The sequence below is a fragment of the Lethenteron reissneri genome, chromosome 66, assembly GCF_015708825.2.
Source record: "Lethenteron reissneri isolate LAM-NWPU_2019-01 chromosome 66, ASM1570882v1, whole genome shotgun sequence".
Classification (NCBI taxonomy): Eukaryota; Metazoa; Chordata; class Hyperoartia; order Petromyzontiformes; family Petromyzontidae; genus Lethenteron; species Lethenteron reissneri.
Window position 1 is genome coordinate 5,456,448 of NC_083844.1, and position 13,175 is coordinate 5,469,622.

Genomic DNA, 13,175 nt, shown 5'->3' on the forward strand with positions numbered 1-13,175 from the left:
TCACTGTCCATGTTTCAGCTTTTAAAAACACTAATTCATACTCTTACTCCTCCCTCCATAATTAACACCGTCATCCCCTTTCCAACTTCCCCACCCCATCCCTTATACTCGCTCATCACAAACCGCTTGCTTTCACTTTCATCGTCATTTACTTCACGCATCGTCGTCATTTCATCATCGCGCTGCAACCAGCCTTCTCATTAACTCGTGTCATCTCATCACACTTCTGATGTAAAAAAAATGCGAATTCCTTGGTCCAGAACCTTGGTTTCAATCTGAAACGATGACAACCAGTCGGATGATTCGAAATGTCACAGGCCAGATTTTGGAAATGTTTGGATTAATCAGGAACACTACCTTAATACATATGTAGAGGTGTACTTGTGTATGGGCACGGATGGCTAACAAACACAAGGGGCGTGGTTAGGGCCGTACACAGAGGAGGTGCTCACACCGACGTCCGCACCTGCATCCCCCACGGGCCCCTCCCGGGGGCCGAGTACTATAAAAGGTGGTGAGCCGGAGGGCTCGAGGTCGAGTATTAGCTTAAACCAGCAAAGACTGAAGACCAGCTAAAATAGGCCCCGGAGCTCCCCTGGCTCGCTGTCCTTGTCAGGGCCGACCAGGGCAAGCCGGTGGCGTGGCCCCGAGAGCCCAGACTGACGTTCTTATAAGAGCCGGTCTGGAGACTCAGGGTGCCGGGATCCCAGCTTGACCAGGGCTGGGATAGGTAGCCTCCCCTAGCTCCGTAGTGGAGGACTTGGGCGTAGGTTAGCGGGGTTAGATGTTGTGTCTCCCTGTAGCCGAGTGAAGGGGACGATACCCCCTTAAGTACTGTGTGTACCCGTTACTGTGCACAAGTTGGTGTTAATAAATAAGTGTGCCTCCGACCCCGCGTCAAAGCCTCCTGAATAATTACTACATCTGGCGTCAGAAGTAAACGTTCAACGATGGACACACGAGGGACGACACGTACCGGGGAGTCGGAGATGGAAGACACCACGGCCGAATCGCCACCAGAGATGGCCGAGGTCGGATCGGAGCAGCCGGGGCCGAGTACACCCGTGCTGCTATGACAGGAAGGGGGGATGCGTCGGCCGAGGGACTTCGGCTGGCTCACTCCCACCTGGCGGAGCTGCTCTACGCTGCGGCCGCCGCGTTGGAAGAGATCACGCGTCTGGGGGCTGGAGGGGCTGCGCGGGACGACGACAGCAGCCGACGCGCGGCGACATTTCCCGCCACCCCGACGCGGCTCGCGGTTAAATTTCCCGCCATCACTACAGTGCGAGCAGAGGGCGGGGCCGGCCCGCGTCAGTGAACTGCTGAGGGCCAAGCACAAGCCGTGACATCATCAACACCGGCCAGCGCGTCAACAACGGAGCGACCGGCGATGCCATGCTCGCAGCCCGCCCACACTGTAACGTCTGCTGGGAACGACGGAGCGCGATCCGCAGCCACGGACGTCGCATTACAGCAGCGTCTGCCGCCTCTCAAAGGATTCGTGGGCGCGGACGGAGACTGGGGCGGCTTCAAAAGGCGGTTCATCGCTCATCAGGAGATGGCGAACTGGACGGACGCCGAAGCACTACGCGCGCTGCCGGCGATGCTGGACAACGACGCCCTGGCTACTCTCACCTCGGCGCCTAAGGAAAAGCGCGCCACGCTGCACTTGGCGCTGCATGTGCTGTCAGCTGTCTATGGCCCGCCTTCGGACTGCAGGCAGCTATTCCACGATCGTCATCGGGGCGCCAATGAATCGCCCCTGGCCTTCCGGACGGCTCTCCTGGCCCTGGCGAAGGCAGCTTTCCCGCGGATGGACGATGAGGGAGTGGACGCTATGGTGGCTGAAAAGCTGCTGCTACTCGCTGATGAGCTGGACGTCGCCGTCTTGGCTCAAGACGATGCAGAGATGTCATCCTTGCTGGTCGCGCGCCACATCCACCGGGGCTTGCGGTCCCTGCGTCGCAAGGCCGCCAAGGGGGTGGCTGGCCATGCCATGGCGGCCACCACCCTCCCATCGGAGGAGGTCTGCGGGGTGGAGCGGCGGGGGGAATGGAGATCGGCGGCACAACAGGCTCGGAACGGACCGAGCCGCCAGGAGCAGCCCAGGCCATCTGGGGCGCTCACACGGTGCTACAACTGTGGCCTTCAAGGCCACGTTGCTTCAGGATGCCGGGCTCCCCGTCAGCGCGGGGCGACACCTCGTCAGGACGCCGCGCCGTCTCCACCCAAGCTCCAGCAGAGAAATACGGCGAGTCGTGGCACCTCACACGTTTGGCCCAGGCACACATCCGACACACACTCACGCGCGGAAACGAACAGGGCTCGCAAATCGACGGCCGTTGCGTCGGATTGTTCTGAAATGCGGCGAGCGCTCCAACCGGGTCAGTGGTCGGAGCTCGCCCATCGTGTCGTTGCAGCGTCGGCGGGATCGTCGGTCGTGGTCGGTCATATTGATGGGGTAGAGGTGCGGATTTTAATTGACACAGGGGCATCGGCGACCATTATATCTGATTTGATTTATAACATCCTTCCCGTTCAAAGTCGTGCCTTGCTCCCCGTTGACGTGCCATGCTATGCTGCTAATGGGAGCTCGCTGGGCATCATTGGGCAAATCCGCGCCAAAATTTGCATTGGAGACATTAAATTATCCGGGCCTGTTTTGGTTTCCTCCTCACTGGCAGTTCCGTGCCTGTTGGGGACAGATTTCTTGGCCAAAATGCCCATTCGTATCTTGATTGACCAGGGGTGCATCGAGCTCCTGTCGGGCCGACGTGTTACATTTTTGTCTTCCCCCGCCACGGAGCGTCGGGCGTTTGCGACCGTGCAGGCGCTCGTGACAAAAACTGTGCGCGTACCCCCGGGGGCTCAGATGCTCGTCCCTCTTAGGTTGCGTTGGCCGTTTGCTGAAGGGGTTGCGGATCAGGGGGTCTTGTTGGGACCATCTCGGGCCAGGGTCAATGGACCCGATTTGCTAGCGGCTCAGACCATGGTGAAAGGGGATGAGGACCCCTTCATTGCAGTCCTTAATGTAGGATCGCGAACGGCCGTGGTTCCTCAAGGGACCGTGCTTGCACACGCAACGCCGGTACCCTATGAGGAACCACTCGTGGGTCAGGTAAGCACCGATCCTCCGTCGCGACCGCATTCGGACTGTGATGACGGATGGCTGGATGCGCTTTGCGCGGGATCAGTGGACCTGTCCGACTCGCAGCGTGCGCAGCTGCGAGTTCTCCTGAACGAATTTGCCGACGTTTTTAGTCAACACAAATTTGATATTGGTTGTACTAAATTGCTGCGACACCATATTGACACGGGTGACAGCGCGCCAATCCGCCAAAATCCCTTTCGGTTGAGTCCCGCTGAAAAGGATCGTGTCAAATCAGCCGTTGATGACATGCTAGCCGCCGATATCATTTCCCCTTCCAACAGCCCGTGGGGCGCGCCGATCGTTTTGGTGAAAAAACACGACGGCTCACTGCGGTTTTGTGTCGACTTTCGGCAATTGTGCAAAATTTCTGTGGCAGATGCGTACCCGCTTCCTCGAATGGATGAGTCGCTCGATGCCTTGGCGGGGGCGCGATTCTTTTCCACCCTGGATTTACTTTCTGGATTCTGGCAGCTTCCTCTGGATGACGAATCCAAACCTAAGGCGGCTTTCCGTACACCGCAAGGCCTCTTCCAATTTACCCGCTTGCCGATGGGCTTACATTCTGCGCCAGCAACTTTTCAGCGGTTAATGGAACTGGTCTTGGCAGGCTTGCAATGGGATTCGTGTTTAATTTACTTGGACGATGTCATCGTCTTTAGCAAATCATTCGATGAACACCTCCAGAGGTTGCGTGCTGTTTTTCTCAAAATGCGGGCTGCCAATTTGAAATTTAAACTGCAGAAGTGCCATTTGCTCCGCGAATCAGTGCGGTATTTGGGTCACATTGTTGGGCGCTCGGGGATATCCACTGATCCCGCCAAAACGGAATGCGTCAGCTCCTGGCCAACTCCCACCTCGGTGGGAGAGGTCAGGAGTTTCATTGGGTTCGCGTCGTACTACCGACGGTTTGTGGCTGACTTCGCTACGATCGCGAAACCATTGCATGCCTTGACGTCCAAGGGAGTCAGGTTTCATTGGGGGCCGGAGGAGGAAGCTGCTTTTCGCGCCCTCCGGAATGCCCTGGTGGGGGCTCCGCCGTTGAATTACCCCGATTTCTCACAACCCTTCTTGCTCGATACAGACGCAAGTAACACGGGCATTGGGGGCGTGCTGTCCCAGCTCATTGGGGGCGTAGAGCATGTGGTGGCTTACGGTAGTCGAGTACTGTCTCCGGCGGAACAACGGTACTGCGTTACCTGTCGGGAATTATTGGCAATTGTTTATTTCATTCAGCAGTACCGCCCGTATCTGTACGGTCGACGTTTCACCATCCGTACAGATCATGCCGCTCTACAGTACGCCCTGCGGGTTCAACAACCATCGGGGCAGTTGTCTCGATGGTTGGAGATTCTCCAAGACTACGACTTTGTCACCACATATCGTAAGGGCGTCCGCCACACGAACGCTGACGCCCTGTCGCGGTTGCCACCCACTTCGGAATGCGCCTGCCTCTTGGGTTCGGGGCGTTGTAGGCCCCCGAACGTGACCACCGATTCGGTCTTCGTGGCCGCCGCCGATGCGCCTTCGGCTTCGGGTCCTATCGAGCAAGAAGGGAGGGATTCATTGCTGGGGTTGTCGGTTGCGGAGTGGGGACGCCTCCAAATGGAGGACACCTCCCTCCTCGCTCTGCGCCGTCGCACCGGGGGGGTTGGTCCGGGGGTGGCAAACGTTGACTCGTGGGGGTTGTTCCAGGGGCTTTTAATGCACTGGGACGGAAAATCCCGCCACCAACGGCTCGTGGTGCCTGCAGCATTGAGGGGTAAGGTGGTATGGGCTGCGCATGAGCGGCTCCTGCACTTGGGGGTTCACAAGACCTTTGCCATGCTCCAGCTCGATTTCTTCTGGCCGGGCATGGCAAAGAACGTGGGGGATCTCCTGGGGTTGTGCACGCAATGCGCGCAGCGGAAGCCACCGGCGAGGGGGTCCAACCCTCCGCTGCAGTCCATAAAGGTTTCCCGGGTTAACGAGCTCGTTGCTCTGGATATTCTCGGCCCATTTCCCGCTACACCCAGGGGAAATAGGTATTTATTGACAGGGGTCGAATACTTCACGAGATGGCCTATGGCCCGGCCCCTGGCCAACCAGTCGGCAGCAGCCATTGCGGAGGCCTTTGTCCAGGGCTATGTCCTCGACAAGGGTGCTCCGGAACGGCTGCTGACTGACCAGGGTAAGAATTTTTCGGGGAAACTCCTCCGCGAGGTGTGCGACCTCTTGGGTACGGAGAAAATTCGGACCTCCCCGTATCACCCACAGACTGACGGGATGGTGGAACGGCTGCATCGGACTATCACGTCCATGCTGTCCCAGCAGGTATCGGAATCCCAGACAGATTGGGACCTTCGCATTGCCGGTGTGTTACAAGCCTACAGGATGGCTCCCCACGCGGCCACCGGATTTTCCCCTTTCTTTTTAATGTATGGCCGCGAGGCTAACCCCCCTGTGACGACCCAGCTGAAGCTCTCGGCGCCTCAGGCGAAGTCTACCTTGTCCGAACACATTAAATTTAACATCGCCAAATTATCTGAGGCGCGGGAAGCGGCCGTGCAAAATTCTGAACTCCGCCAGAAGGCGAACGAGAGGCTTAGGCTGGGGCGGGTACATGTGTTCAAATGGAAACCAGGGGACCGGGCATGGTTGCACTGTCCCCAGGTGCCGCTGGCGACCTCGTCAAAGTTGGTACGGCCGTGGCGGGGGCCCGTGGAGGTCGTACAGGTCTTGCGGCCGCAATGTGTTCGCGTCAAATGGGGGAGGCGTCGGTGGTACGTGCACCCCTCAAGGTTGAAACCGTTCATTGCGCCGCCCCGTGGTTCGCACACACACACGCATGGCCAAACGTGTGAGGGGTCCGCCGACTCCCCGACGTCGCTGCTCTCGCCTAACCTGACATCAACTGTTCCATCTTCAGGTGCAACAGGAGTGACGGGTCCACGCCCGCCAACCCCTTCCGGGGGGGTCGGGGGTCACTCGGCTGCGAAGCCAGACTCTCTCGCACCCGGACCGTCAACAACCGCCACTGAGCGTGCCGGGACGGGCCCTTGTGACGGGCCCGCCGCAAGAACGCGCGCCAAAACGCGCAGACTATTGTGAGGTCGGCCGTTGGGGGGCCCTTGCGGACAGTGGGGGGAGGTGTCCGGAGTGTGTGTATATATGTTGGTTTTGGGGAATGGGGTATTTATTCGGGGGGGTGCGTCGGGTTATTTTTTTTCTCTTCCTGTTGTTGTTATTGTTCTCATTGTTCTTCTAATTACGGGAGGCACACACGGTTTTGGGGAGGGGTGCACCTTTATTCTGATTTTTTTTTTTGCAGCCGGGGACGGCTGCGAGCTGTACAGGGGGGGGTGATGTAGAGGCGTACTTGTGTATGGGCACGGATGGCTAACAAACACAAGGGGCGTGGTTAGGGCCGTACACAGAGGAGGTGCTCACACCGACGTCCGCACCTGCATCCCCCACGGGCCCCTCCCGGGGGCTGAGTACTATAAAAGGTGGTGAGCCGGAGGGCTCAAGGTCGAGTATTAGCTTAAACCAGCGAAGACTGAAGACCAGCTAAAATAGGCCCCGGAGCTCCCCTGGCTCGCTGTCCTTGTCAGGGCCGACCAGGGCAAGCCGGTGGCGTGGCCCCGAGAGCCCAGACTGACGTTCTTATAAGAGCCGGTCTGGAGACTCAGGGTGCCGAGATCCCAGCTTGACCAGGGCTGGGATAGGTAGCCTCCCCTAGCTCCGTAGTGGAGGACTTGGGCGTAGGTTAGCGGGGTTAGATGTTGTGTCTCCCTGTAGCCGAGTGAAGGGGACGATACCCCCTTAAGTACTGTGTGTACCCGTTACTGTGCACAAGTTGGTGTTAATAAATAAGTGTGCCTCCGACCCCGTCGTCAAAGCCTCCTGAATAATTACTACACATACACAGTAGAACCCCTACTAACGACGGTAATTGGTTCCAAGAAACCGGATTGTTAAGTGATGTTGGTCGTTAAACGACTATAGGAAATTTACGTTAAAGGATTCATGCATTCTGATAGCCTCAAAAGTTATTTTTTTCACCATAAACGTACTTTATCATATTTAAACAATGGATATTAATATATAAAGTTACTAACATTATAAACAGGGGTGGTGGTTGAGAGGGGTTCTAGTGTACATATATATGACTTTACTACATTTATTGCAAATGCCAAAATTACCCGAAACGTCCCATACATTATCAGATTACTAATGTTAAGCAGGTTTGTTCTTGGACAAAATTTAAAGAGAGGACTGCAATGCAGTTTGCCTTCAGGCTGTGGTGCAATACATTGGGGGATTACAGGGTAGTGCAGCAACATCCATTTCAGTAGTGTATTTTTATGCTCCCACATCTTTGCTGCCGTCCTTCAACACACGCACGCACACGAGGATTGTGATTTATGGGCACTATAGTGGCTAGGAGATGTTAACTACCTCGCCTGGTATACAGGAGGTCGTGGGTTTCATCTCGACCCTGACGCCTGCTATATACAGTATATGCAGTTTGCGTGTCTCCCCGTGGCCGCGTGGATTTTTCTCTGGGTCCTCCACAATTAGAATCAACATCACGCGTTTAGAGTGTTTCTCTGCTATATATTTTCACGTGATGATAAGCCACTTCATTGAGTTATAATTTGTGATAGCCGGGTCGCTTCCGAAAAGGGGCTACATAGCTCAGAAGGCCTTACACCTGTTAACACAATTGTTTCGTTTTTAGATTAAAATAACCCTCATGATTGGAATCGCACTCCGAATCCATATTTTTGAAAGCTCCATTTTTTAGAACTGCTTGTTGTCATGTTGAGTTTGTTGTCCTTCCTTTGCACCTCCGATTAGTGCACGGTTAGCTATGTACGGTGGTGCAAAAGAAGTTCAACATACACACACACATGTACATAATCAGGGCCCTTCTGACAGCAATGTATAAGTAAAAAGACATTGTGGGGCTGCACATTTACCCTTACCATAAATCATTTATGAACATTTTAATTTTGTTTAGATCTGGCAACACGCTCACAATTTCCCCTGGCTGTGAGCTGCAATTTCCTGAAAACCGTGGCCTGGTGATTGAAGGTAACGCCGCAACACATGCATAAAATACGATTGTTGATATAAGGTTGGTTATAATTGATGTAATTTGAAAATTGGAAGAGTAGGCCCACATACACCAAATACTTTTTAACATGAGTCGTAATATATTTGTAAATTATTTAAGAGTTTCTATCTTCCTCAATGCTTAAGAATAGCGCTCTATTTGCATGCAAATTGTTTAACTGTTCATCAGGATTTTAAAAATGTAATTTTCAACAGGGCAACATGGTGTAAAGTGCAGTCTCCAATTCTTATTTCCAATAGCAGGAAGTACCCGGCTTTGGCCGGGGGGGAAATATATTTTAAAACTTGTCTTTTCTTAAAAAGCATGACATATACTCTACATACACAAATACTAACCTATTGTGAAAGCCCGGCATTCCGTTTGTCTGTCCATTTGTCCGTCAACAAAATTCTAAGAGGCTTGCAGAAGTCCTGAATCGAAAAGTTATAGAAAGTGGGGGGTAAGTAGATGATCTAAAAGGTTTCCAAAAATTGTCGACCCCTCCCCCCAAACATTTTTTACCCCCCCCCCCCCAGCCAATTTTTATTTTGTAGGCATATATACCTACACACACTACATAAAATAGAGCCAGTAGTATCTAGTCACTCTACAGTAGTATCTACCAACTCTACAGTAGTAACTATGGACTCTATAGCAGTATCTACTAACTCTATAGTCGTATCTACTAACTTTATAGTAGTAATCTTGATTTGAAGCTTTCGTGACTGCAGGAATCCATACTCTTTGGTTCTTTCGGTAAAGTCACATGGGTAGAAATAAAATAAAATTTCTACCTACGTGACTTTACCAAAATAACCAAAGAGTATCTATAGTAGTATCTACGGACCACTACAGTAGTATCTACCGACTCGATAATAGTATCTACTGACTCTACAGTAGTATCTACTGACTACAGTAGTATCTCCTGACTCTATTGCAGTATCTTCTAACTCTATCATAGTAACTGCACACATTGGGGGGGGGGGGGGGGGGGGGAATCACACTGTTAAAAATTTACCTCAGTGTTGCGCTTCTGTGTTTTTTTTGCCTTTTTAACTCGATGGAGAACCTCGCTCCCATCGCTGCTGAGGGAGCTCGTGTGCGTTGCTTGGGGCAACCGCGAGTCAGCGTTTCCGCGCATGCGCATATGCTTGCTTTGACGCCACGATCAGCGTAATAATAAATTGTTATAAAGTGTGATTTTATTAATTCTAGATTTGAAGCTTTCATGACTGCAAGGATTTATACTCTTAGTTCTTTCGATTTTTATTTTATTAATTTTAATTTCATTTTTTACCTACGTGACTTTACCGAAAGAACTAAGAGTATGTGATTTTATTAGTTTATATTTGAGCGAGGGGAAAAACAAATAGCGCGTTTTCATCCAGGGGCTTAGTGTGTTGTATCTGTGTACTTTGCTGAAACGTAAACCCAACAGTGTGTTAGTTAAAAGTGTTGCAAAACATGCGCAGACAGAGACAGACAGACACAAAATTACTTTTACAGGTAGGAACAACAGGTTCCACACTGCCCACCAGGGATTATTTGTCTGTCTGTCGTGCACAAATGCGCTGTCCAACCAAGTTCCTACCTGCCCAATCCGAAGGAACGTGTTATAGGTAGAACTAGCAGGAAGTACCCGGATTTGCCCGGGGGAAAAATATATTTTAAAACGTATCTTCTCTTAAAAACATAACATATACATACAAAAATACGAAGCTATTGTGAAAGCCCGGCGTTCCGTTTGTCTGTCCATTTGTCCTTCAACAAAATGGCCTAGTCTCGCCACCAGTGTCAGACCAGATTACGCCAAAAGGCAAACAGTACAAAGACAATGCACGTATCAGAACACATATAGCTCGGGGTGAGCAGCTATATAATGGGACCTTTTTTGCCCTATCAAATAATGAGAAATAAGAATAGGTTTTACCCTTTCTGAGACAAGGCCATAAAGACGGCTATCTTTGGTGTAGGCCAATCAGTTTCAAAGACAATGTCTATAGTATAAAAACATGTTTGTTTGCATATTCACCAAAAGTACGTGTGGTTAATGCAGACTTGATTCCTTGCAAAAGGTTTCTATTTGGCGTATGAACATCTTAACACCTGTTTTATTGCTATATATGGTAAAACCGATTAGAATTTTTTACGTGTTGAGTTTGTTTTGCATTCGTTCTTGTTCACTGCTGCTGATTTGGCATCATCAAATAATTATCGGTGACAATTGTCGCGATTAAGTTTGGTTACAAATGTACACTTACAGGCTTATTACACATCAGAGGTTCCTCGGAGGAACCCGTTGTTCTCTCATCATTAACCGGACGATGGAATGGACTGGCCTTGATGAAAATACCAGAAGATTCTTGCCAAGCCTCCTTTGATGGTATGATGGACAGTTATAAGATAATACAGGGTGTTTTAAAAGATGGACCCGATTTGAATCGCTATATCTTTGAAATTGGGTCCAACTTTTTGAAACACCCTGTATATCCATATACACAATTTCTGAGACTACTGCACCTATTTGAAAATATGAAGGTGGTACGATACTAAAGCACAGTGGCAAGATATTATATGTTGCTGTACGGTGGTGAGATGTTATCTCCCTTGCCTGGTTTGCAGGCCGTTGGTTCGACCCTGACACTGACCCTGACGTCTGTTGTATATTGGAAGTTCACGTGTTCTCTCTCTCCCCGTGGTCACGATGAATTATGTCCGGGTTCATCTGGTTTTGCCCTCCTCAACTATTTAGGATCAACGTCATGCGCTTAGATGATTTGGCTGTTGCTGTAAATTGCGACGTGACGATGGTGATGATAATCTACTGCGATGAGCTATCAACACGTGTGGCCTGGTGGCCTCTGAAAGAGAACTACATAGCTCAGTGGGTTTACCTGGTACAATAAAAAAAAATGTATATAGTGGATCATCGAGTATCCAGCACGCGATGATCCAGCTTCCAACATTATCCGGCGGTCCCTGGCCGATCCTGCGAAACCGGCAAAACCGCTCCAAAGGCTTTAACCAGTCTGGCGATCGTTACCGTGTGCGTGATAAAACAAGTGGCTATACTGGATTTCAGTGTTAAATATGATATACAGTGCATTACACACTGCATACAATATCTTGAAGAATGAAAATACTGCACGTATATACATTTTTCATGACTAACAACAACAGTAATAAAAACAGAAAATATATCCGGAGAAAAGTGCGTGTAGCTCAGCGTTCACTGGAGCACCGGTCAAAAAGCTGCATCAGTCCGGCGATCGTCGCACACAAGTTGTTGAAAACGAGGATATTTATTTGCGAGGTCAGCGCCGCTTTCTTCTGAGCGACCCGTGGCCACAACTGTCTCAAGCAGAGTTCCCCGAAAACTATAGCAAAAAAAAACGCATTGCGCTAAATTTGTTCCCTGTTTAATTTGGCTCAATCGCAGCTACTGTATTTGCATTACGGTTCATTCGCTTGGGCATGCCCCCAATATTGTTGGTTCAGAATTAGAATATTTATTTAGACTGCAGGAGGAATCCGATGAGCTATGAAGCTCTTTTTCGCAGATGTCGAGTAAAGCGTCACGTTACAACAACAAACACAATGCTCACAAACCCGATAGGAGTTCAAAGAAGAGAAACGGTGGTAAGCAGAGTGACAAAATAAGTAAATGCTAATAAAGTGTTTAAAGATATATTTCCTCGGAAGCTAAGCAGAATTGAGCCTGGATAGTGAGATTACATTGGTGACCATCACACAACATAGTGGGTGTGTCGGTTGTGGGTGCGATGTATACATTGGCGGGCAGCAGAGTGCAGTGCAGAAAAAAATGTACGTGCCGAGCTGTGCTCCGACGTCTGTGCTCCCCATCCCTTCTAGAACCCCCTCCCCTCACCAACCGGCACAGCGAAGCCATGGGCAAATAAACCCCCCAATGACGTGCGCAGTATGCGGTTTGATTCCTCATTCAGCGAAGGGTTGTCACAAAGGTTGGGCTGCACAAAATGCGCACAAAGTGCATGGACGTTCGCTGGCTTGTGATCTACGCGGCCCCGAATCGTGTTGCGCAATGTCCCTTCACCAGGTCAAGTTTCTGTGATCCAGCACCTGCGGGTCCTCAACGCCACCAACGGCATCGCCATCTTCCGCTCTCAAGTGGACCTTCGTTTTGTTCACGTGGGTGAGTGCAAAAGTATCAGAATAGTATTTATTTAATTTTATATATTCTAATATTTATTGTTCGTAGGTCTCTCATAACCAATGCGATTAATAATAATTATCTTATATCGGGTTAGCTTGTGTAAAAAAAATTGTGTCTCGCTGAACCCTCCTCCATCCGACACGGCCAATTCTTAAGCAATGGGGGGCCGTTCATCTGCAAAAATCGGTTCGAGTGGTAGAGCATCGGGCCCGCTTGTTGCAGAGGTTCACGGTTCAATCTCAGCGGCCGCCCAGGTTAACAATACGATTGTACAAACCAAAAATACCATGCGCCATTAGGCTCATGGCGGGGGGAGGGGCGTTAAGGCTCCCGTGACATTATTTTAACCTTATGGCGGGACCCCGGGGTCCCATAAGCCCCCGGCTCTCGCATAAACTACGTTGCGATGTTATTTTATGTCTGTTGAAGGAGAACGATACGGCAATTTATTCCTCTCGACGAGCTCTACGCGATGCGATAACCAAAGTTCCAAAGTTTTGTTCATGACTACAGAAATTTTGGCAACGACTGGTACACGGTGAAGAACGAGAAAATTGATTTCTGGTGGGTTGCGGCGTTTATGTGCGCGGTGGGACGGAGTCACCAAAAAATAATTAATTACGAGAGCTCGGGGTCCCACCATCAGGTTAGTTTGATGTTAAGAGGAGAGAAGGCAATGCGGGTCGTCACAGAGTGTGCTTATATAAATGTAAAGTGACACCCGATACAGC

The 13,175-nt window shown here is 50.7% G+C and overlaps 1 protein-coding gene across 4 annotated transcripts in view; it reads left to right on the forward strand.

Annotated features, from left to right (window-relative positions):
* LOC133359824 (uncharacterized) overlaps positions 1–13,175 on the forward strand; it is a 184,744-nt gene that overhangs the window by 62,149 nt on the left and 109,420 nt on the right. For all 4 annotated transcript variants that reach the window (XM_061578362.1, XM_061578363.1, XM_061578364.1 and 1 more), the window contains exons 21-23: positions 8,154–8,227; positions 10,513–10,632; positions 12,328–12,423. In XM_061578362.1, the coding sequence (XP_061434346.1) occupies positions 8,154–8,227; positions 10,513–10,632; positions 12,328–12,423 (290 nt within the window). The remainder of the gene's footprint in view (positions 1–8,153; positions 8,228–10,512; positions 10,633–12,327; positions 12,424–13,175) is intronic.